Source organism: Bombina bombina, chromosome 11 (genome assembly GCF_027579735.1).
Source record: "Bombina bombina isolate aBomBom1 chromosome 11, aBomBom1.pri, whole genome shotgun sequence".
NCBI classification, from domain to species: domain Eukaryota; kingdom Metazoa; phylum Chordata; class Amphibia; order Anura; family Bombinatoridae; genus Bombina; species Bombina bombina.
The window spans coordinates 20092042-20117033 of NC_069509.1; the positions used below are offsets into that span (position 1 = coordinate 20092042).

The window sequence follows — 24992 nt, forward strand, 5'->3', positions numbered from 1 at the left end:
AGCTTCAAAAAGAAACCAAAAAAGTTAAACAAAATCTTACACTCAAACAGAAAGATGCACTAGCCCAACTTAAGGGCAACAATCAGATAGTGATACGCCCCGCCGATAAAGGCGGGGCAGTAGTTGTAATGAACAGGAACGATTACATTACAGAGGCCAAACGCCAACTACATAACACAAACGATTATGAAAAACTTCGCAGAGATCCCACCAATTTGTATAAGTCACAATTGAAACACATTTTGGATGATGGTAGGGAACAGGGATTTCTGGATGACAAGACCGTCCAATACCTAGATGTACAATATCCCAGAACTCCCTGTTTCCACCATTTTCCGAAAGTTCACAAAAGTATTGACAATGTCCAGGGCCGACCCATTGTGAGTGGGATAGACTCTCTTTTGGAGCACCTCTCACAGTGGGTGGATTCCATTTTACAGCCCATGGTCCTGTCCTTGGTGTCATATGTTCGTGACACCAAGCATATAATTAATATTTTGGAGTCTTTTGAATGGAAAGAGAAATACATGTGGTTAACTATAGATGCAGTTGCCCTATACTCTTCCATACCCCACAGGAAGGGCCTGCAAGCAATTTCTTATTTCCTTCAGAGCCACAGTAACTATTCTTCTGAGTTCCAGACCTATGTCATCACAGTAATTGAGTTTCTCTTGACTCATAATTTTTTTAAATTTGATGGGGATTTCTATCTCCAGAGATGCGGCACAGCCATGGGAGCCAAGTTTGCTCCCTCGTACGCCAACCTATATTTAGGTTGGTGGGAGCTGTGCCGCATCTTTGGAGATGACAATCCTTACAGAAATGACATCAAATTTTATAGGAGATACATTGATGACCTCCTCCTGGTATGGTCAGGTAAACAGACAGATGTGCCATCCTTTTTAGAATTTTTAAATTCTAATGATTTAAATTTAAAGTTTACCTTTGAGTCACACAGCACATGTATTAACTATTTAGATCTAACCCTGACAGGCACACACGACAGCGGCGTCTCCATGAGTGTCTATCGTAAGCCCATCTCAGGGAACACCTTGTTGCATGGCAACAGCAGCCATCCTAAACAAATGAGATTCGCTGTCGCAAAAGGACAATTCACTAGATTAAAGAGAAACTGCTCAGATACATCTACTTACAACAAGGAAGCAGACATGCTGTCAGAAAGACTGCGTGAGAGAGGCTATCCTTTATATGATGTTACAAGGGCCAAAAAGTCCCTTGAACATACTGACAGAAAGATTCTATTACAAGACAAACAAATCAGCATCCCCTCCAAGTCCTCCCAAGGCGTGTACTTTGTCACGCAATTCAGCGCCCAGTACAATAAAATATGCAATATAGTAAAAAAACACTTTGCTCTACTGGCTGCCGATGACAAATTGATAACTACAGTAGATCAAGGTCTGAGATGCTCCTATAGGAAAAGTAGTACACTAGGAGGCATTTTAGCACCCACTGAACTTAAAAAGACTGAGACCAACCAAAGCTCGTGGTTAAGGCACTGCGGGATGTACAAGTGTGGCAGTAGACGCTGTAAACCCTGTGACTTTGTTCAGGTCACTAAAGATTTTACGTCCTACACTACTGGTCAAACTTTTGACATTAAGTCTTGCCTCAACTGTACAGCCAGCAATGTTATATATCTTATTTCTTGCACCCAATGCCATCTGCAATATGTAGGACTCACCTCTAGAGATATGAACTCAAGACTCAGAGAACACCTATCATCCTTTAATATAGGTAAAGCAACCACGCCATTGGTACTCCATTTCAATGGCAAACATGACAATGATCTTAGTTCATTCAGGTGGTGTATCATCGAAAAAGTAGTCCTGCCTAGCAGAGGTGGCAATATTAGTCAACTACTTGCCAAAAGAGAGGCATTCTGGATGTTCAAATTAGACACCAGAATACCTAAAGGACTTAACTCCAGGTATGATTTAATAAATTACTGGGAATAACCACCAGTCTTTTGTTATCTCTCCTGAATCTAACCTCTTGACCTGTATATATTTTTCCCATAACACAGGGCGCCTTATCACCTACATATATATCCACTCAACAGGGAGACGTAGTCCCACAGATAGTTTATTTGGTAACCAGTCCCTTGGAATCTCTTTATCTATCTATTATGTACTTGTAGATCATTTTCTATACGCAATATAAACGTGTTCCCTATTTTTATTATTTTTATTGTTATTACAATTTTTCCCTTTTCATTCAGTCTAACAACCTATAACCTAATAATTACTGTTTACATAGGACTTATTGTGTACACACACTTTACTGTGGTCATTATTATATGTAAAATAACTGTATTTTTTCTTTCAAGACAATTTATTAATTATGTTTCAAGTAATTTTATCACATAGCTTTGGATACGCATATTGTGTCATTTATTATATTCAAATTACTAGCATCGGCACCTGAGGATACAATTGTGCTCCCTTTGTCTAACTGCTAGCCTTGATGGATCAATGTCCAGCTCTTTTTGACTCTCTCAAATTTAATACCATTTGTTTACACTTGCGTTTCTTGGTTTTTTGGTTATTATGTTTCTCTTTTGTAATTTAATGTGTATTTCTCTGTTTAGGCATTTGCTTCTTTATATGTAACACATATGACACTTCCGAAAGCGGGCGGGTTGTTTTTCTTTTAAATTTTCTTTTTAACCAATAAGAATCAACCTAAGGTGTTAAATGCACCTGTCAGGCCCAGCACCTGTATGCTATGACTAAGGCTCTATAGCCGAAACGCGTAAGCCCAGTGCTGCGCCTGCTCTTGTGTCTTCATGTCTCTCCATGTATCGTTTTTAATGATGAATAATAAATTTTGCTAATTTTATCGGAGCATCCAGTACTACTCCTTTTTTGCCGTACTTATTTCCAGACTTCTGGTTTGCTGCCGACTAGAGCACCACTCGTCCCACTTCGCGACTGCCCTATTCCCTACGCTACCGCTGCTGCATTTTGGATCACCTGGATTTCCTGGATCCCTCTGACGTAACAAACCTAAGGCGTTACAGAGGTGGATGCCGACCGAGACGCTGTTCTCGCCTACACGCACAGATTTGGAACCAGCAACACGCCGTACAGCGGCTGTGTCACTAACCGTCCAGCACCAAACCTGTCGACAGATGATCGTTTACAGTGAGCTGTGGAACCACCGGATTTAGGTGAGTCTGGCGTCTAGCTACTGACGGCCAGTGTTCCCATTGCCTCCTACGACTTGTACATTTGTGTTTGTGCTGAACCTCACCCGTATTCACAGGGGTGTACGCCAAGTGACTTTCTCTATTTGAACTGTTGGGGAATAAGGGTACAGTCGCCAAGTGCAATATCTTTGCTCATAGTGCGATTCACTCAGTGTGGACCACCTGACTGTTTCCTTCCTACTGTTTATATTGTATTTCTAAAGTTAGACATATCTATTAACGTTCTTCCTATATATCTTTTCAATATCTTGGAATATATCGACATATTCACTCCGTTTTCAGGGAATAAAGAAATAATAAATCCTAATTCATAATGTATGTATTAAGTGGACAAAACATTTTTTGAAAGAAAAAACCTTTTTGATTTTGTTTGTAGCTGCAATCATAAATATATTTGCAACCAAAAAATTATTTGTGTGCAGATGATGTTGCGTGTCCGAGTCTACAATCAACGTGTGTGAACCGAAAGATGTTTAAGAAATACGTGTTGTTTGCTGCATGTGATCTGAACATATTTTTATATATGTATGTATTATTCAAGATAAGTATCTTGCTCTAGTTTTTTCGTGCTGTGATTATAGATGTGTTTGATTAGATCTGAACATATTTTTTTTTTATATATGTGTGTGTTGTTCAAGATTAGTGTCTTGCTTAAATTTGTTCGTGCTGTGATTCGGTTGGATATATCTATGTTGAATTTGTGTTGTGTATGTACATGAACTGTTTGAAAATATATTTGGATGTGTATGAATTTTTCTTTAATATAAAAAAAGGACTTGATGGTTCTGTAGGTATATCCTAACAGAGGTTAATCTAAAATATGGTCATAAAATTATGTGTGTGTATTGACACCAGTATTTTCGCCTTATTCTGATGGCTATGTAAATGTGAAATTTAATCGGTGTGTGGGTTTGTAAATGTATTGGAACGAAAGATGATGTATATGTGAATGTGTGTCAATGTTCCCTAGTCGGTGTGTGTATCCTCCAAAAATCATTATAATGGTCATGTGTGTTGGAATAAAAGACAATGTATGTATGTGTGTGTAGTCTGTGTTCACTAATCAGCTTGTATATCCTCAAAAATGATTGTAATGGTCTTAATGAAAATCAATAGTGCATGTTGGTGTTTCAGGTGCTAGCTACCCCTATAGGAATCTCTAAGGGTTCCTTAAGGGAAATTTAATTTTAATGAATATGGATTTTGGTCTATATTCATTAACACCATTTTTGGTGTCCATATCTGATACTTAAATGTGCCTAAAAAAAGTGTGATGTGGATCCACTAGTTGAAGGCTGCTAGATCCAAATTGGCATTGAGCCCAAATGGGTGTAGAGTCTTCAACCGGTAGATCCAAAAAGTTTCGCGTTGTCTGAGTCTGATTAGTCTATTGTAATCAGTATTTTTGGGAACATAATCTATCGGAATGTATTTGAAAATATATGGGTTCCCATTGTGTTTCAATAAACAATGGTTGGGTATACTATGTTTTATGTTCTTTTTTCTGGAATTTTTACAATTCCGGTGGTGTTCTCCCCATCTAGTTCTCAATTTTCTAGAGGTGCGGCCTACATATTGTAGGCCGCACACACATTCCATAAGGTATACCGTATAGGATGATTCGCAGTTGAAGAATATGGAAATTTGAAAGGTTTCCCCTGTAACCGTTGATTTAAAAAATTTTATGCCAGATTTAATTATTTTGCATGTGCCACATCCTGCTTTCCCACATTTGTACATTCCACATAAGCCAAAAATCCCCCTATTTTGTATTGGAGTCTGGTTGGTCTTTTTAGTGTGTATGTGTTTAACTTTTTTACTTGGAGCTAGTTTGCTTCTAAGGGTAGGGGCTCTTCTATACACAAATTTTGGCTTATCATTCACTAGACTTTTCAAAATTGGATCCCTCTGAATAATATGCCAGTGTTTGGACAATATATGCTGTATCTTATTAAAATCAGAGTTGTATTGAGTAATGAAGCATATGTCTTTTAGTTCTAAAAAATCTGGTTGGCTTTTGTTCTTATTATTCACGAGAATATCATCTCTATTTAGTTCTGATGCTCTATGTAAAGCTTTGTCCAATAGTGACGGAGGGTATTCCTTCTCTAGGAATCTATTGTATAGAATTTTACTTTGCTCCAAAAAAGTGTCATGATTGGAACAATTGCGTTTAATCCTGCGAAACTGACTGTAGGGAATGTTACGTATCCAATTTTTATGGTGATTACTGTTGAAATTAAGAAAACTGTTGCTGTCTACCTCCTTAAAAAAAGTTTTGGATATTATCTTCTTATTTTCAAGACTTAATATCAGATCTAGATATTCAATTTTATGCATCTGAATATTGGCTGTGAATTGGATTCCCATATTGTTACTGTTTAAATGAGTGATAAGGTTATCTGCTGAAAATGTGTCACCCTCCCATAGGAAGATCAGATCGTCTATGTATCGGCCATAGAAGACCAGGTTCGATCCCAAGTTTGCAGAGTAAATGTATTTTTCTTCAAAAAAACACATGAATAGGTTAGCAAAACTTGGGGCGAACCTGGTCCCCATGGCCGTACCTTTTGTTTGTAAATAGTATTTGTCTTGGTATAAAAAATAATTGTGTTGTAAAATGAATGCGATGCTTTCCAAAATGAAATCACATTGTGTGTTTGGTAAATATATGTCTTTTTGAAGATAATAAGCAATAGCCTGTAACCCTAGTTCATGTGAGATATTTGAATACAGCGAGCTGACATCACATGTGATCCATAACAAATTTTGATCTGTAATATTGATATTGCTTAATTGTTGTAATAGATGTGTGCTGTCCTTGATGTATGAGGGTAATGTGATCACGTATTTCTGAAGGTATTGGTCTATGTAGTATGATAGATTGTATGTCAAATTTCCTATTCCCGCAATAATTGGACGTCCTGGTGGGTTTATTTTATTTTTATGAATTTTTGGTAAATGGTAATAATGGGCAATACTCGGATTTTGTATTCTTAAATAATCTTTTTCACTTTTATTAAGAATTTTTAAAGAAAAACCTTTGTCTATATGTTCAATGTATGACTGCAAAAAATTGGTAGTAGGATCTTTGTGTAAAATTTTGTAGTAATTTTTGTCATCCAAGATCCTGTTGGCCTCTTTGATATAGTCCTCAAGATCCTGGATGACAATTCCCCCGCCTTTGTCGGCATCACGAATAATAATGTTTGGATTGTTTTGCAGACCATAAATGGCTTTCTGGTGACTGAGAGTGGCATAATTTTTCTTGCGTTTTTTTTGTGTGTAGAATCTTATCGAAGTCTTCCAGAACCATATTCTGGAATAGATCGATATATTCTCTTCCTACATTGGTTGGATTAAAATTTGATTTGTTTTTAACATCGGTATGTAAAAATTCTTCAAAAAGATGCGTGGTGAGGTTATCTGTTTCTGCAAACAAACAGACTGTGTCTTTGTTGGATTGCATTGTGTCAGTCAGAATTAGTTGTGTTTGAGAACTTTCAATTTGATTAGTTTTGAGTTTCTTATTCGCAAAATATTTTTGTAATGTTAATTTGCGCGTGAAATTGTTAAGGTCCACAAAAATATCAAACATTCTGGGAGTGTTTGGGGGGCAAAAGGATAGACCCTGTTTTAATACTCTTTTCTCATGAATGGATAGTTGGTGCGAGGATAGATTATATATACCCTGATCTAATCTGGATAATTCCTTTTCCTTGGCGGCAAGGGCTCTACCTCTTGAGCCTCGTTTTCTGGCATATGGGGTCTTTTTCCTGCTCTTATCTGTGGACTTTCGATTCTCATATGTGAGCCTATCTCTAAAAAAGGGGAAGGGGTCTGACTGGTACTTGGACTGTCTAATAATGGAATGTTGTCTCTGTGATCGGTTGATAGAATTCTAAACCTGTTAGGATGTTCATAATGTTCCTGATATGTTTGATGGTGTGTGGAACTGTGATGTGCATTATGATTTGATGTGTTAGATCCTTGGTTAGAATGTTTGAAAGGGTTAGGATAGTGTGTATAAGAATCTGATCGTGGATAGTAGTGATCCATTTTATTTGCTGACTCATCTTGGTGATTCTTGTAAGAATTATCCCTTTTATTACCTAACTCATGTTGATAGTTCCTATGATAGGCATTGGATATGTGATGTGTTCCTGATTTGTTTCTATTATGTTGCTGTGTTTGATGAGTTTGATAGGATGTATGGGCTCTAAATTGATTATTTTGTTGTTTGTTCCTATTGAAATAGTATGAGTTATTATAATGCCCATTATAATGTTCATGTTGTGGTAAAGAATGTGATTTGTCTTGATATGTACTAGAGTGCCTGTTGTTATGCCAATTATTCCCATGATTGACGGTATTTGGATGTATATGTTGGTTGTAAGTATTTGTGTGATAGTGTGAATTTTTTTTTGTTTTTTGTGTTTTCCATATTGGACCAATTTCCATTCGTTCTGTGTATTCTGTGTATTCATATGCCCCATATTAATCTCTTGTGTCTCACTTTTGCGATTAAAAGAATAGACACAATTGTTAGTGTAATCTTCGTGGTCCCTCTGTAATTTCTTGTTTTTGGTATTGACTAAGTTTTCTTGATATCTATCTGTTCTCTCGTTAATATCTTTGTTTATTTTGTTATAATCAGGATTTTGTTGATATACTTTGAGATCTTTTTGTATTTTTTCTATGTTGTTACTGCTCTGACTGTATAGTTTTCTTCTATGGTCTATTAGGATTTTAATCAAATTAAAAGAGCATTCACTTAAGGCATCATACCATCTTTTTAGGATCTCTGGATCGTCTTTAAAAGAACAGTGTTTCAGTAGTCTTAGACCCCTGGGTATATATTTATTTTCTAAATATTTCTCCAAGGTGGTTAGATCCCACCAGTGTCTGTGCTCTTTATTTATTTCTTCTTCTAATAGAGAGAATAAGGCGAAAATACTGGTGTCAATACACACACATAATTTTATGACCATATTTTAGATTAACCTCTGTTAGGATATACCTACAGAACCATCAAGTCCTTTTTTTATATTAAAGAAAAATTCATACACATCCAAATATATTTTCAAACAGTTCATGTACATACACAACACAAATTCAACATAGATATATCCAACCGAATCACAGCACGAAAAAATTGAAGCAAGACACTAATCTTGAACAACACACACATATATAAAAAAAATATGTTCAGATCTAATCAAACACATCTATAATCACAGCACGAAAAAACTAGAGCAAGATACTTATCTTGAATAATACACACATATATAAAAATATGTTCAGATCACATGCAGCAAACAACACGTATTTCTTAAACATCTTTCGGTTCACACACGTTGATTGTAGACTCGGACACGCAACATCATCTGCACACAAATAATTTTTTGGTTGCAAATATATTTATGATTGCAGCTACAAACAAAATCAAAAAGGTTTTTTCTTTCAAAAAATGTTTTGTCCACTTAATACATACATTATGAATTAGGATTTATTATTTCTTTATTCCCTGAAAACGGAGTGAATATGTCGATATATTCCAAGATATTGAAAAGATATATAGGAAGAACGTTAATAGATATGTCTAACTTTAGAAATACAAATACTTAAGATACATACGATATACATACTTTCTAACACCCTTTGCTATTAGGGATATAAAAACTAATTTACACTATACAAACAAAAACACACAGTCTAATATGAATATACAAGTCAACACATACACTCAACAAGATACTACAAATTCCATTGTTTATTAGGAATTCCAAAACATTGCACCCAATAAATGTGACCACTCAGTTTAACACAATCCTAAAAGGTCGAAATAATAACAACAATAAAATATACTTAGGATTTTGTGTATATATACCCCCATTTTTTTGACATCGACATGAACACATTATTGTAACAGTATTTTCTGTTAAATTCCTTGATTGTCTAATAACTTTTAAATAATGTTAGAATGTAACAGCTGAGACACGATTTTGATACCTCAGCTGGAGTCTTTCAGATGTACCCATTGGTTATTTTTCAGTGACAACTTCCGGTTTTAATTAGTCAAATGTGTATATAATGTTACAATTTGAAGTGTATTTTATCTGCTTTATATCTGATGAAACGACCCGTAGCTGGTTGAGAAACGCGTCATTAAAGCCTTTTAAATTTTATTTGGAAGTTGTCCACCTTTTTCTATTTTTTATTTAGTGCCGTTAAGTTACAAACTACCTAAATAGTTACAACCATTTTATACTCGGTTGTAACAATACAACAGACATTCCATTACAAAGTAACGTGCACGGCTACAACTGAAGACTTTTTACAGAGAGCTGTATACTCCTAAGAACAGAGAGGATACACCAACACACAGCACACTAGCCGCTGTATAAGGTGCTAGCAGGCGAGACTGCACTGGTCACAGTACAGTGCCTATTCCTTTGGTAAGCATAATACTTGTTTCCTCCATCCTTTTGAAAAGACATATTACACTATGTGGAGTCCCCTCTCTATTTTCTAAGGTTCACATATCCTTGAGTCGAATCCACAGAAATACAAAGGTCATCTGGAGGATATATGCCTATACACAGTGTACTGGCCGCTGAGTAAAGTGCCAGCAGGCGATATCGCACTGGTCAGAGTTCAGTGCAACTCTTTTTGGTAAGCGCAATATCTGTGTTTAATTTCTGCTGTGAAACAAACAATATCACACTATTGGCGCCCTCTTTTTCTTCTCTTTTTTTCTTAAAACAGAATGACATTTATTAACAGGCTATGCCTAGTATTTATGCAGATCTGACCGCAGCTGGGGGGTTGAATGAATCTTGTACATTAGCTAGAGAGACAACGCCCTTTGACAGGCCACAATAGGATTTACATTATTCAAGCAGATAACAATTTAAACACAAGACATTTGGCTTTTCTTATCACCTAGGCGTTTGCTCTCTGGAGGTGATTACACAATGGAATGTTTATCACTAACTTTAATGACAGTACACAATAGCTGAGGCTAGTAACCTTGTCGTTAGAGAATAGCTTCTTAGAGCTGAACACAGTTAACTCTTTAGTTCTGACCGAAGGGTCTGTCACATATACATAGCACACAATACAGCCTATAGACAACCTTTCTTACATTATAGTCCAGAAGTGGCTAGGTTTGCCACACCCTCATATGATTACTATATATCTATAGAGCAGAGCACCCTCATATGATTACTATATATCTATAGAGCAGAGCACCTTCATATGATTACTATATATCTATAGAGCAGAGAACCCTCATATGATTACTATATATCTATAGAGCAGAGCACCCTCATATGATTACTATATATCTATAGAGCAGAGCACCTTCATATGATTACTATATATCTATAGAGCAGAGCACCCTCATATGATTACTATATATCTATAGAGCAGAGCACCTTCATATGATTACTATATATCTATAGAGCAGAGCACCTTCATATGATTACTATATATCTATAGAGCAGAGCACACTCATATGATTACTATGGCCTCTAGTTATCAAGCCGTCAACCGCAAATACGCTGGAATTCCGCAGTGTATTTGTGGCGAGGCTGATTCTCGCTGTAGTTATCAAGCCCTACTTCCCGGCAAAAGTAGAATCTAGTGACGTAAGCTTCGATCCGCCGGACTCAGTCCGACACAGATCGATGCTTACGTCACTACAGATGTTCCGAACGCAAGTTCGGCACAATCTGACTACTTTTGGTAGTTATTAAACTACTACCAGGTACGCTCGCCACTATTCCAGGCCAGCGTACCTGGATTTCAATCCGCCGCCCTGGAGGCGGCGGATCTCATAGGAATCAATAGGAGTCTGACCATAGCGAAAGCTCATGTTCGCTGCTGCCGATATCCCATTGATTCCTATGGGAAATGTCTACACCTAACACCCTAACATGTACCCCAAGTCTAAACACCCCTAATCTGCCCCCTCTACACCGCCGCAACTAAATAAAGTTATTACCCCATAAACCGCCGTTCCCGGACCCCGGCGCAAACATTATACATATTAACCCCTAATCTGCCGCCCCCTATACCGCCGCCACCTACATAAACTAATTAACCCCTATCCTGCAGATCCCGGACCCGCCGCAACTAAATAAATTGTTTAACCCCTAAACCACTGCTCCCGAACCCTGCCGCCACCTATATTAAACTTATTAACCCCTGTCCTGCCCCCCCTATACCGCCGCCACCTATATTAAAATTATTAACCCCTAAACCTAAGTCTAACACTAATCCTAACCCCCCCAACTTAAATACTATTTTAATAAATCTAAATAAAAATTACTATTATTAACTAAATTATTCCTATTTAAAACTAAATACTTACCTATAAAATAAAACCTAATATAGCTACAATATAACTAATAATTATATTGTAGCTATTTTAGGATTTATTTTTATTTTACAGGCAACTTTGTATTTATTTTAACTAGGTACAATAGTTATTAAATAGTTATTATTGATGAGTGAAAATAAAAGTATAAATAAAAACTTTTTTATTTATACTTTTTTATTATACTAGTACCGGAAATAAAACTGTCCTAACAACAAGACGTACAGTAATAACTTGTTCAGCAAGAAGGAATTATTATTTTTTAAGTAGTTATGCGGCTCTAACAGGTTTCTAAAGTTTCATTTTCCCCACGTTACTTTTTGTTGAACTTCATTTTTTTGAGATGACGACTCACTTACTTACCCTTAGGGACGCCTAGGGAGAAGTTATATATCTTTTTGTGTGTTTTGAGTGTGTTGGGTGCAGGTAGGCATGAGTATCACTTAGGCACCTCTCACATAGCAGTTCTGCTTCTGCATATTATTAAACCTTTATTATTGAGGATCATTTATGGGGTGCTGAGTATTTTTGTACAGTAAGCTTAAAGGGATATGAAACCCACATTTTTTCTTTCATGATTTAGAAAGAGAATGTGATTTTAAACATCTTTCTAATTTACTTCTATTATCTAATTTGTTTTATTCTCTTGATATTCTTTCCTGAAAAGCATATCTAGATATGCTCAGTAGCTGCTGATTGGTTGCTGCACTGTCTGCACATAGAAGCCTCATGTGATTGGCTCACCCATGTGCATTGCTTTTTCTTCAAATAAGGACATCTAAAAAATGAAGCAAAATAAATAATAGAAGTAAATTGTAATATCGTTTAAATTTGTATGTTCTATCTGAATCATGAAAGAAAGATGTTGGGTTTAGTGACCCTTTAAAGCTATGTTAGACCATAGTAATGCACATTACATTGCATTATGGGAGCTCAGAGGAACTGGAAGGAAAAGGTACAAATTAAATACTGATTCTATATTACAGAGTTATTTTTACTTCATGTAATTACATATTCTATATTACAGAATTATTTTTACTTCATGTAATTACATATTCTATATTGCAATGTAAAGGTGTTTAATGTCTCTCTAAAGTAATTTTCCTGTTATATAAAACATAAGAAAGATGGAGAACTAGATAGCTCTGTCATTAAGTGTATCTGCAGATAAACCTACAGATGTGTATGTAGATTTACAACTAAGCTATCTCTCTTTAAAGTGAAAGTCAATCCTAGCCTTTGTGAAACGCTAGGATTGAGCATTGAAACAAAAATAAGGGACTTTTATTCAAGAAGGGGAATATTTATCAAAGCCTCAACTATGCTACATTCGCCGGCATCAATACGCTCACCTAACTTCTCCTAACATCGCGGCCGCGGACCTGAATACGCTCTCCATATTTATAAAAAAAGCTGTCAAAAACAAGCGCACCAAGTATGGGGCAATGAGCATCGGACTGTTAACTAGCAGTCATCGATTTCGCGTCTATTCGACTTTTTACCAACTTTATTTATACCCTGTCACTAAACGCTGCCACTATACTAAAATGTTGAACCCCTATCCCACCACTCCCGGACCCCGACGCCACTAAATAAACGTATTAACCCCTAAACCTCTGGCCTCCCACACCACTTCCATTAACTAAACCTATTAACCCCTAAATATTTTTATCAAGATATGTTCACCTTGTAAAGTGAAAGTCACGGATTATTGTCTGTGTGCGTACAAAATGGTGTGTGACATATGCACATGATACACGGGTGACACTTTTTTATATATTATATGTTTTTATTTCAATAAAACATTCACACAATGGGGCCTATTTATTAAGGTGCGAGCCGACATAATCCGATATAGCTGATCATGTTCGCTGCGCATCGATAAATGCCGACAATCATTGCACAAGCAGTTCTTGTGACCTGCTTGTGCAATGCCGCCCCAGCAGATTTGCCGCCAATCGGCCTCTAGCAGGGGGGGTCAATCATCCATCCGGATCTGGCGGATTGATGTCCGCGGCCTCAGTGGACCAGTTATGGAGCAGCGGTCTTTAGAAGGCTTGTGCAGAAACAGGGGCATCAAGCTCCATTTGGAGTTTGATCATTTGGCCCCTATGCCTGTAATTAAAGGTATTTCCTGTGTGTTGTTGTCTTATGGGATTCTCTCATTCTTTTGTTTTGAACAGGTGACACCGGACATCCCAAAAGCAGCAGCTCATCATCTACAGAGGTAACTATCGCTTGTGCTTTCAGCTGTGCATTTTATTCTAGTTTATTCTGCACAAACTGAAACTGCATAGTAACTCTATAGGGGCCACAAGCATACAATAAAAGCAGATCAGCACAGCCCAGGAACAGCCATTAAGACATTTAAATGTGCCCTGTTCTAAATGCAATAAAATAAAAATAATGTTATGTCCCTTTAAATCTGCAGATCAGGTGAATAATTAGTATGTTTTTCTGTCTGAAGAGCTTTATTATATGGAGTTTATAATCTAAATCCTTTAAAAATCCAGTGACCGTAACTTATACACACTGTGAAGGTATATTAAATTGTCTCTCTAATCCCAGCGTAATTCTGTAAAACAGTTTGCACTACAGATCTCACCATTTTGTCTCGCCAGTTAGTTAGTTTTTCTCAAAACACATTAAAAATACTTAATACCCTTATAGAAAATCACATGGATGCTTAAATATAGGTGATTGTAATATGCTATAGCCAGAACCTATCTATCTATCTATCTATCTATCTATCTATCTATCTATCTATATATGTATCTATCTATCTTTCTATCTACAGTATCTTACAAAAGTGAGTACACCCCTCACGTTTTTGTAAATATTTTATTATGTCTTTTCATGTGACAACACTGAAGAAATAACACTTTGTTACAATGTAAAGTAGTGAGTGTACAGCCTGTATAGCAGTATAAATTTGCTGTCCCCTTAAAATAACTCAACACATAGCCATTAATGTCTAAACTGTTGGCAACAAAAGTGAGTACACCCCTAAGTGGAAATGTCCAAATTGGGCCCAAAGTGTCAATATTTTGTGTGGCCACCATTATTTTCCAGCACAGCCTTAACCCTCTTGGACATGGAGTTTACCAGAGCTTCACAGGTTGCCAATGGAGTCAGCCATGCAGACCAATTTGATGTAGTGTGCGGCATATGCTCTGAGTACTGACAGACTGACCCCCCACCCTTCAACCTCTGCAGCAATGCTGGCAGCACTCATACGTCTATTTCCCAAAGACAACCTCTGGATATGACGCTGAGCACGTGCACTCAACTTCTTTGGTCGACCATGGCGAGGCTGTTCTGAGTGGGACCTGTCCTGTGAAACCGCTGTATGGTCTTGCCCACTGTGCTGCAGCTCAGTTTCAGGGTCTTGGCACTCTTCTTATAGCCTAGGCCATCTTTATGTAGAGCAACGATTCTTTTTTTTAGATCCTCAGAGAGTTCTTTGCCATGAGGTGTCATGTTAAACTTCCAGTGACCAGTATGAGAGAGTGTGAGAGCGATAACACCACGTTTAACACACATTCTCCCTATTCACACCTGAGAACTTGTAACACTAATGAGCCACATGACTCCGGGGAGGGTAAATGGCTAATTGGGCCCATTTTGGACATTTCCCCTTAGGGGTGTACTCACTTTTGTTGCCAACGGTTTAGACATTAATGGGTGTCTGTTGAGCTATTTTGAGAGGACAGCAAATATACACTGTTATACAGGCTGTATACTCACTACTTTACATTGTAACAAAGTGTCATTTCTTCAGTGTTGTCACATGAAAAGATATAATAAAATATTTACAAAAATGTGAAGGGTGTACTTACTTTTGTGGGATACTGTATCTATGTATTTATCTATCATCTATCTATCATCTATCATGTACCTATCAATCTGTCTGTCTTTCAGTCAGTCTTTCTGTCTATCTATTTATTTATCTTTTTCTTTCAGAAGCTTTTTGATGTCAGAAAAATCAACCCAACATTTATATTCATCATGATTATTTGCTATATTACACATCACATGTATTAAATCAGTAGATACCATCATACAGATACAAAGGGGCCTATTTATTATTGTGCGACCGGACATGATCCGATATTGCGGATCATGTCCCCTGCACATCTATAAAAGCCGACAGTATACGCTCTCAGCATTTATCATTGCACCAGCAGTTCTGGTGAACTGCTGGTGCAATACCACCCCCTGCAGATTCGCAGATTCGTCAATCAACCCGATCACATGCAATAAGGTTGATTTCTGTCCGCTGCCTCAGAGCAGGCGGACAGGTTATGGATCAGCGGTCTTTAGACCACTACTTCATATCTTCTGTTTCCGGCGAGCCATACGGAGCTTGATAAATATGCCCCAAAGAGTATTTGTCTGCATTGTGCAAAAGTTAATAAAAAATGTAGCACAAATATAAATGGTCACCATGTGATGATGTTCCTGACATGTGTCCTGGTGGATCTTGTGTGACTTCTGGGAATGCTCCTGTATGTGCACACTGAATAAAATAGATTTCATGCAGTACCTCAATATGAGGCTTGCTGTATTTCATTTAATTAAATTGATTCAATATACTGAATATTTTCACTACATAATATTATTTGTTTTTTTTGTTATATAAATATTTATATTTGTTTTTGAATAAAGGACGTGGGCACAGAGCAGTTGTAGGTTTGCTGCATTAAGCCCTCAGGCTAGCTGATGCCCACCTCTGCGCTAGCACAGTGATTGCTTTAAAACTGGCAAATATTTATTAAAAAAGATAGAAAAGGTGGCGGAGCCAGTGCTCAAGCAAGATGGCTGCACCAGAGTGAGCTCCGTGATGCATTGGGGGCTAAACGGATCAATCCTAACATCCAGCTAGAGATATCACCTGTAATTTGTCAGGAACAGGCTTAGAACATTGGCGTCTCCTTTGGATAACAGTTTGGAACAAAGAGAGGGGACATGAGCACTGCTTGACAACTTTTTTATACAGGTGCCACACACCATCAGCCATGGCTAGTAGGCTACATGCACACACCATTAAAGTAACAATCGTTCAAAGGGAGCCATAACACGGAGGAAAGTCGGAGTGGTGGAAATAGCCCAGCAATTACTAGGAGGGGCCTTTGCATACACCAGACTGGCAATCGTGCTGAAATAGGGTGTAAAAAGTAAAATTCAATCAGTCACCTTGCCTCACGACACATAAGCTTATATAAAGTGCGACAAATTTACCACGCTATGCATCAAGTACTTGGAGGGGGAGAGGGAACCCTGATTATCCGACTATAGATTATGGGAATATAGCCCAATACTCCTCAGTCAGGGCCCTCAATAACTACCGGAGGCTTAATTACAGTGGCAATGTCCTGCAAAAAAAACCCACTGAACTGAAGTGCGTCACAACTCTCACATAAGACAATACATTTGAATATGCCTACATCTCCTGCAAACAGTTAAGCTTTACTACCAAAGGGCTTAAAGAGACATATTACAAGGGGTTTGGTGAAGTGAAAGGTCACAGTATAAGAGCAAACGCCACTGATATTTTTCACACAGCAAATCTATTTGAACAAGGCAACTTTTTTCACATAATGAGAAACAGTCACATCTCCTTTCCGGACAGAAACTTGATGTCCACCTAGCTGTATTAAACAACCCAACAATAATACTGGAGCTCTAAGCTCTCTCTTGGGAGCACAAAAAGTCATAATACTCCTTAAAGATAATATAACGGGAGCCACTTAGTGTCCCAGAGTTTGAGGGACAGAGGTATTTGCAGCTAAAGATACCACCTAGAGGGGAATAATTAGACTGTTGATCAAATCCAGTACAGTCTAGCATCATGCCCCCAAAGAAGGGAAATAAAGGAGATGGCTCTGTAAAAAAGAAGGCAAATGTGGTACCTTCAGTGAACAAATTCTTTAAATGTCTTGAAACCCCACAGACACCAGCTACTCAGGACATAGAGCCCAGACCAAGACATGACTCAGGATCTTCAGAATCTGACTCTGAGAATGCAGGACAAATCATCACAGTGCCTAAGGCTTTATTGGATTTACTGCCCTCTAAGAAGGATTTTTCGTCACTTATCCAAATTAAAGTAAAGGAATGTATACGGGAGGAAATCGCAGACATAAAGAAAGATCTCACAGAGGTGGGACAACGGGTGGAAAACTGGAGGAAGATGCAACTCAATATCATACAGTTCTAACTAACTTTTCCAGCAAGCTATCTCAGCAAGATCTAACAATTCTGCAGCTGGAAAATAAAATGGACGATCTGTAAAACAGAAGCCGCAGGCATAATATCAGGATGAGGGGTATACCAGAAGAAGTGTCTCCACAAGATTTAGAAGAATACGTCCAGAGTTTATTTGCCTATCTAACAGAGAAGGGTGATGATTCCACTTATGCCCTTGATAGAGTTCACAAGGCATTGAGAGCCAAAACCACCAATGATCAACCTCCTAGAGATGTGATTGTAAAAGTCACGAGTTATCCCATCAAGGAAAATCTGATGAAAAAGGCAAGACAAAAACACCCAATAAAATTTAAAGGAACGGATTTACAACTTTTTGAAGATATATCCCCTAGAACTCTCCAAAAAGAAGGGATCTGAGACCGTTAACGAACAAACTTTGCCAGCAGAATATCCCTTATCGTTGAGGTCACCCATTTAATCTACAAATACAGTGGAGAGGTAAACAAATTTGTTGCAAAGAGCCAAGAATAGATCCTCCCATGCAGGAGGAAATCAACAAGCTGCCCACGAACATCCCTTTAAATAAGGGGGTTCCACTACCTCAGAGACCGGAGTGGTAAAGAGTGCCTTCTAGAAGGAACGACAAGTCTACTTACAGGCAGATTGCACGGGATGCTGGAGTTCAAGATACCGCATAGTCTATACATAAGTATACATTTATTTGTCTTCTTTTAGCCACAGTGAGACATTTTTTCCCAGTGGTGGAGATATGTGTTTCCCTTCTTGTTAAGAGACTAACACAGAGAAGATATAGAGGTTAATATAGTGAAATTCCCCTACATCTTCTTTAAAATTTGTACACCCGAGGGGAAACGATCTTATACTCCAGTTGAGCCTGTTAGTCGGCTGGTACAATGTAAGGTGAACTGTGGAGATTCTCTTACAAAGAAGTTGGGAGGTACCCTATGACAGAAAGTTAATATATATTTGTTAAGCATAAAGGTTAAGTTGCATATTTGTGTTATTCATGTTCTTTATTACTTTTGAATAGGATGCCATGTATAGACCTAATATAGGTTGAGAGTTAGGCGATATCACACACAACTGCTATTCTTATGTTTGGTCCACATGGACATGTTCTCGCCCTTATTGTAAAGCATTGTGCTTTTACATTTTAAATTAATATTTTACTTTTAAGCTAATGTTATGAATAATGCTTTTTTGTTAAGCCCAGGGATTGTAATTGCGAGCTGTAAGGCCACAATGTTTCCTTTGCCCACTCGCAGCAAGCTGATTAATGATTTTAAATGATGACACACAGTAACAGTCATCACCTACACATAATCACTCAGAATGTTAAGGGGTTCAACTGTCCAAATAAAAGGACAATGGCTTTGCAAGACCTATATAAAAGAGGTAGCAGAATTATTTTATTACAGGAAACTCATTTCAAGGCATGTAGAATTCCAAAATATTTTACCACGCAGTACACATAGCACTTTCATAGTACTAATCATCAAAAAAAGATTAACGGTGTAAGCATTCTTATACATAAATCCATACCATTTAAAGTTTTGCAAATAGACAAGGACAAAGAAGGGAGATTTTTGTGTATTATGTGCTTGCTTTATGGCAAGCCAGTAACGTTAGTTAACCTTTATGCACCAAACCAAACCAACACCAAGATACATTCATAAAAAATGTCACTTCAAAAATTTTTGTTAGTTCCAAAGGCCCACTGATTCTAGGAAGCGATCTGAATATCCCTCTAGACCCGCTAATTGATTGCTCAAACTCTAAAACCCACTTTTCACCCAAAGCTTTCCATTCTATTTGGAGGGATTTTAAAACACTTACCCTACATGATACAAATGCGATATTTAAGATCACAATGCCCTTTCATACTTTAAGTGGTGCCACATAAAACATACAACCTGGTCTGATCACTCTTTAGTGGAATGTTTCTTAAAATGGCCATCTATGCCAATCAGACCATTCTGTTGGAGGTTGGATGATGTACTCCTTTTAGACCCAAAAGAACTGGAGAATTCTATTAAACAGATATGGCTAGAATACGAGTTTTGCGGTATGCTGAAAAAGCAGCGTTAACAGGTCCTAACGCTGCTTTTTCACTACCACTGGTATAACGAGTCTTGCAGGTTTAGGGGCACCGCACACTTTTTTGTCCTTACCGCAAATCGACTTACATAAACTTTGTAAAGTCTATTTTCAATGGGACTTTCATAGTGCCGGTATTACAAGTCTGTCCTGGGAGGCCAAAAAGTGAGCAGTACACCCTATCCCGTCAAGATTCCTAACGCATTTTAAAGTCAGTAGTTATGATTGTTTTATAGTTATGATTGTTTTACACTACAACGCTGTAGCATAAAACTCATAACTAAAGTGCTAAAAAGTACACTAACACCCATAAATGACCTATTAACCCCTAAACCGAGGCCCTCCCTCATCGCAAACACTATAATACATTTTTTAACCCCTGATCTGCCTCTCCGGACATCGCTGCCACTATAATAAAAATATTAACCCCTAAACCGCCGTACTCCTGCAGCGCAAACACTAGTTAAATATTATTAACCCCTAATCTGCTGCCCCTAACATCGCCGCAACCTACATTATACTTATTAATCCCTAATCTTCCGCCCCTAACATCGCCGCCACCTACATTATACTTATTAACCCCTAATCTTCCGCTCCGGACATTGCCGCAACCTACATTATATTTATTAACCCCTAGTCTACCATCACCAATGTCGCCGCCACTATTCTAAATTTATTAACCCCTAAACCTAAGTCTAACCCTAACCCCCCCTAACTTAAATATAATTTAAATAAATCTAAATAAAATTTACTATCATTAACTAAATAATTCCTATTTAAAACTAAATACTTACCTGTAAAATAAACCCTAAGCTAGCTACAATATAACTAATAGTTACATTGTAGCTAGCTTAGGGTTTATTTTTATTTTACAGGCAAGTTTGTATTTATTTTAACTAGGTAGAATAGTTACTAAATAGTTATTAACTATTTACTAACTACCTAGCTAAAATAAATACACATTTACCTGTAAAATAAAATCTAACCTAAGTTCCACTAACACCAAACACTACAATTAAATCAATTCCCTACATTAAATACAATTAAATAAATTAAATAAGCTAAATTACAAAAAAACCCCACTAAATTACAGAAAATAAAAAACAAATTACAGATCTTTAAACTAATTACACCTAATCTAATAGCCCTATCAAAATAAAAAAGCCCCCCCAAAATAAAAAAAAACCCTAGCCTAAACTAAACTACCAATAGCCCTTAAAAGGGCCTTTTGCGGGGCATTGCCCCAAATAAATCAGCTCTTTTACCTGTAAAAAAAAATACAAACAACCCCCCAACAGTAAAACCCACCACCCACACAACCAACCCCCCAAATAAAAACCTAACTAAAAAAACCTACGCTCCCCATTGCCCTGAAAATGGAATTTGGATGGGCATTGCCCTTAAAGGGGCATTTAGCTCTATTGCAGGCCCAAAGCCCTAACCTAAAAAATAAACCCACCCAATACACCCTTAAAGGGACAGTCTACACCAGAATTTTTACTGTTTAAAAAGATAGATAATCCCTTTATTACCCACCCCCAGTTTTGCATAACCAGCACAGTTATATTAATATATGTTTTACCTCTGTGATTACCTTATATCTAAGCCTCTGCAGACTGCCCCCTTATCTCAGTGCTTTTGACAGACATACAGTTTAGCCAACCAGTGCAGACTCCTAAATAACTCCACGGAAGTGAGCACAATGATATCTATATGACACACATGAACTAGTACTGTCTAACTGTGAAAAAACTTTCAAAATGCTCTGAGCTAGGAGGCGGTTTTCAACGGTTTAGAAATCAGTTTGAGCCTGCCTAGGTTTAGCTTTTCAAAAATACCACCAAGGGAACAAAGCAAATTTAATGATAAAAGTCAATTTGAAAGTTGTTTTAAATGGCATGCTCTATCTGAATCATGAAAGTTTAATTTTGACTAGACTGTCCCTTTAAAAAATCCTAACACTAACCACAGAAGATTCACTTACCGGGATAAGTTTTCATCCAAGCGGCAAGATATCCTCAACGAAGCCGGCAGAAGTGGTCCTCCAGATGGGCAGAAGTTGTCCTCCAGACGGGCAGAAGTCTTCACCCAGACAGCATCTTCTATCTTCATCCGACGCGGAGCATCCTCTTCTTCTGACGGACTAACGACGAATGAAGGTACCTTTAAATGACGTCATCCAAGATGGCGCCCCTTAGATTCCAATTGGCTGATAAAATTCTATCAGCCAATCGGAATTAAGGTAGAAAAAATCCTATTGGCTGCTTGGATCAGCCCATAGGATTGAGCTCGCATTCCATTGGCTGATTGGAACAGCCAATAGAATGCAAGCTCAATCCTATTGGCTGATCCAAGCAGCCAATAGGATTTTTTCTACTTTAATTCCGATTGGCTGATAGAATTCTATCAGCGAATTGAAATCTAAGGGACACCATCTTGGATGATGTCATTTAAAGGTACCTTAATTCGTCGTTAGTCCGTCGGAAGAAGAGGATGCTCCGCGTCGGATGTCTTGAAGATGGACCCGCTCTGCGCCGGAAGGATGAAGATACAAGATGCTGTCTGGGCGAAGACTTCTGCCCGTCTGGAGGACCACTTCTGCTGGCTTCGTTGAGGACATCTTGCCACTTGGATGAAGACTTCTCCCGGTAAGTTAATCTTTGGGGGTTAGTGTTAGGTTTTTTTAAGGGTGTATTGGGTGGGTTTATTTTTTAGGTTAGGGCTTTGGGCCTGCAATAGAGCTAAATGCCCTTTTAAGGGCAATGCCCATCCAAATGCCCTTTTCAGGGCAATGCGGAGCTTTGTTTTTTTTAGTTAGGTTTTTATTTTGGGGGTAGGTTGTGTGGGTGGTGCGTTTTACTGTTGGGGGGTGTTTGTATTTTTTTTTACAGGTAAAAGAGCTGATTTCTTTGGGGCAATGCCCCACAAAAGGCCCTTTTTAGGGCTATTGGTAGTTTAGTGTAGGCTAGGGTTTTTTTATTTTGGGGGGCTTTTTTTATTTTGATATGGCTATTAAATTAGATGTAATTAATTTAAAGATCTGTAATTTGTTTTTTATTTTCTGTAATTTAGTGTGTTTTTTTTGTGATGTAGCTAATTTCATTTAATTTATTTAATTGTATTTAATGTAGGGAATTTATTTAATTATAGTGTAGTGTTAGGTGTTACTGTAACTTAGGTTAGATTTTATTTTACAGGTAAATTTATTTTAGCTAGGTAGTTATTAAATAGTTAATAACTATTTAGTAACTATTCTACCTAGTTAAAATAAATTCAAACTTGCCTGTAAAATAAAAAAACCCAAAGCTAGCTACAATGTAACTATTAGTTATATTGTAGCTAGCTTGGGGTTTATTTTATAGGTAAGTTTTTAGTTTTAAATAGGAATAATTTAGTTATTAATAGTAATTTTTATTTAAATTTATTTAAATTATATTTAAGTTAGGGGGTGTTAGGGTTAGACTTAGATTTAGGGGTTAATACATTAAATATAGTGGTGGCAACATTGGGGGCGGCAGATTTGGGGTTAATAAATATAATGTAGGTGTCGGTGATGTTGGGGGCAGCAGATTAGAGGTTAATAAGTATAATGTAGGTGGCGATTAGGGGTTAATAAGTATAATGTAGGTGGCGGCGATGTCCGAGCAGCAGATTAGGGGTTAATAAGTATAATGTAGGTGGCGATTAGGGGTTAATAAGTATAATGTAGGTTTCGGTGATGTCGGGGCGGCAGATTAAGGGTTAATAAGTGTAAGATTAGGGGTGTTTAGACTCGGAGTTCATGTTAGGGTGTTAGGTGTAAACATAAAATGTGTTTCCCTATAGGAATCAATGGGGCTGCGTTACTGAGCTTTACGCTGCTTTTTTGCAGGTGTTAGACTTTTTCTCAACCGGCTCTCCCCATTGATGTCTATGGGGAAATCGTGCACAAGCACGTTCAACCAGCTCACCGCTGACTTAAGCAACGCTGGTATTGAAGTGAAGTGTGGAGCTCAATTTTGCTCTACGCTCACTTCTTGCCTTTTAACCCCGGGTTTGTAAAAACCTGTAATGCCAGTGCTGTAGGAAAATGAGCGGTGGGAAAAAACTGCTTGTTAGCACCGCACCCCTGTTACCACAAAACTCGTAATCTAGGCCACAGAGAAGCATGTGATAAGTACTTATATGATATAAACCTCCCGAACCTATCGGTGGAGCAAGCATCATCCTTAGAATCTGCAATAAGTGTAGCAAAAGTTCAAGCAGCTATTGTAGACATGAAACTTAATAAGGCACCAGACCCAGATGGCTTCACTAATCTCTATTACAATACCTTTAAATCCCAACTGAGCCTCCACCTGGCTACATTATTTAACTTTATTTCGGATGGCCATAGGTTCCCTGATACCATGCTTCAGGCGCATATAACGGTCCTCCTAAAACCGGGAAAACCATCCACTACCCCAGCTAATTATAGGCCCATCTTGCTGCTTAATGCAGATATCACACTTTATGCCAAGATTTTAGCAATCAGGATGAATAGTTTATTACCATCCCTACTTGATGGAGACCAAGTGGGCTTTGTACAAAATAGGGAGGCAAGGGACAACATAGGCAAAATTATCACCCTCTTAGACCATATTAAATATACTAAAATTCCGGCAGTATTCCTCTCAATGGATGCAGAGAAAGCATTCAACAGATTGGACTGGACTTTCCTGCATTCCACTCTAGCCCCTCGGCACAGATCCGGGTTAATGGTCTTCTGTCGGAGGCTTTCGAGATTCGTAATGGGATGAGACAGGGATGTCCATTGTCCCCCTTATTATTTGTATTGTCCTTGGAACCCCTGGCAGCTAAACTATGCAGAAACTCTAATATAGTGGGCATAAATATTCTAGACCACTCATATAAATTAGCCATGTTTGCGGATGATGTCCTGATGACCCTGTCCTCCCCGATCGAGTCACTGGAACATGTCCAGAGGGAACTCCAAGAATATGGTAGTGTCCAATTTTTTGATTAACCCAAACAAGTCAGAACTATATCCAATTAACATCTCCATAGAAA

At 37.8% G+C, this 24992-nt stretch overlaps 1 protein-coding gene across 4 annotated transcripts in view; it reads left to right on the top strand.

Annotated features, from left to right (window-relative positions):
* The window catches only part of LOC128641811 (uncharacterized), an 89842-nt gene that overhangs the window by 60417 nt on the left and 4433 nt on the right, over window positions 1-24992 (top strand). For 3 of the 4 annotated variants that reach the window (XM_053694352.1, XM_053694353.1, XM_053694351.1), the window contains exon 4: window positions 13799-13842. The exons of the other annotated variant lie outside the window; for it this stretch is intronic. In XM_053694352.1, coding sequence (XP_053550327.1) covers window positions 13799-13842 — 44 coding nt within the window. The remainder of the gene's footprint in view (window positions 1-13798; window positions 13843-24992) is intronic. 4 annotated transcript variants of the gene reach the window in all.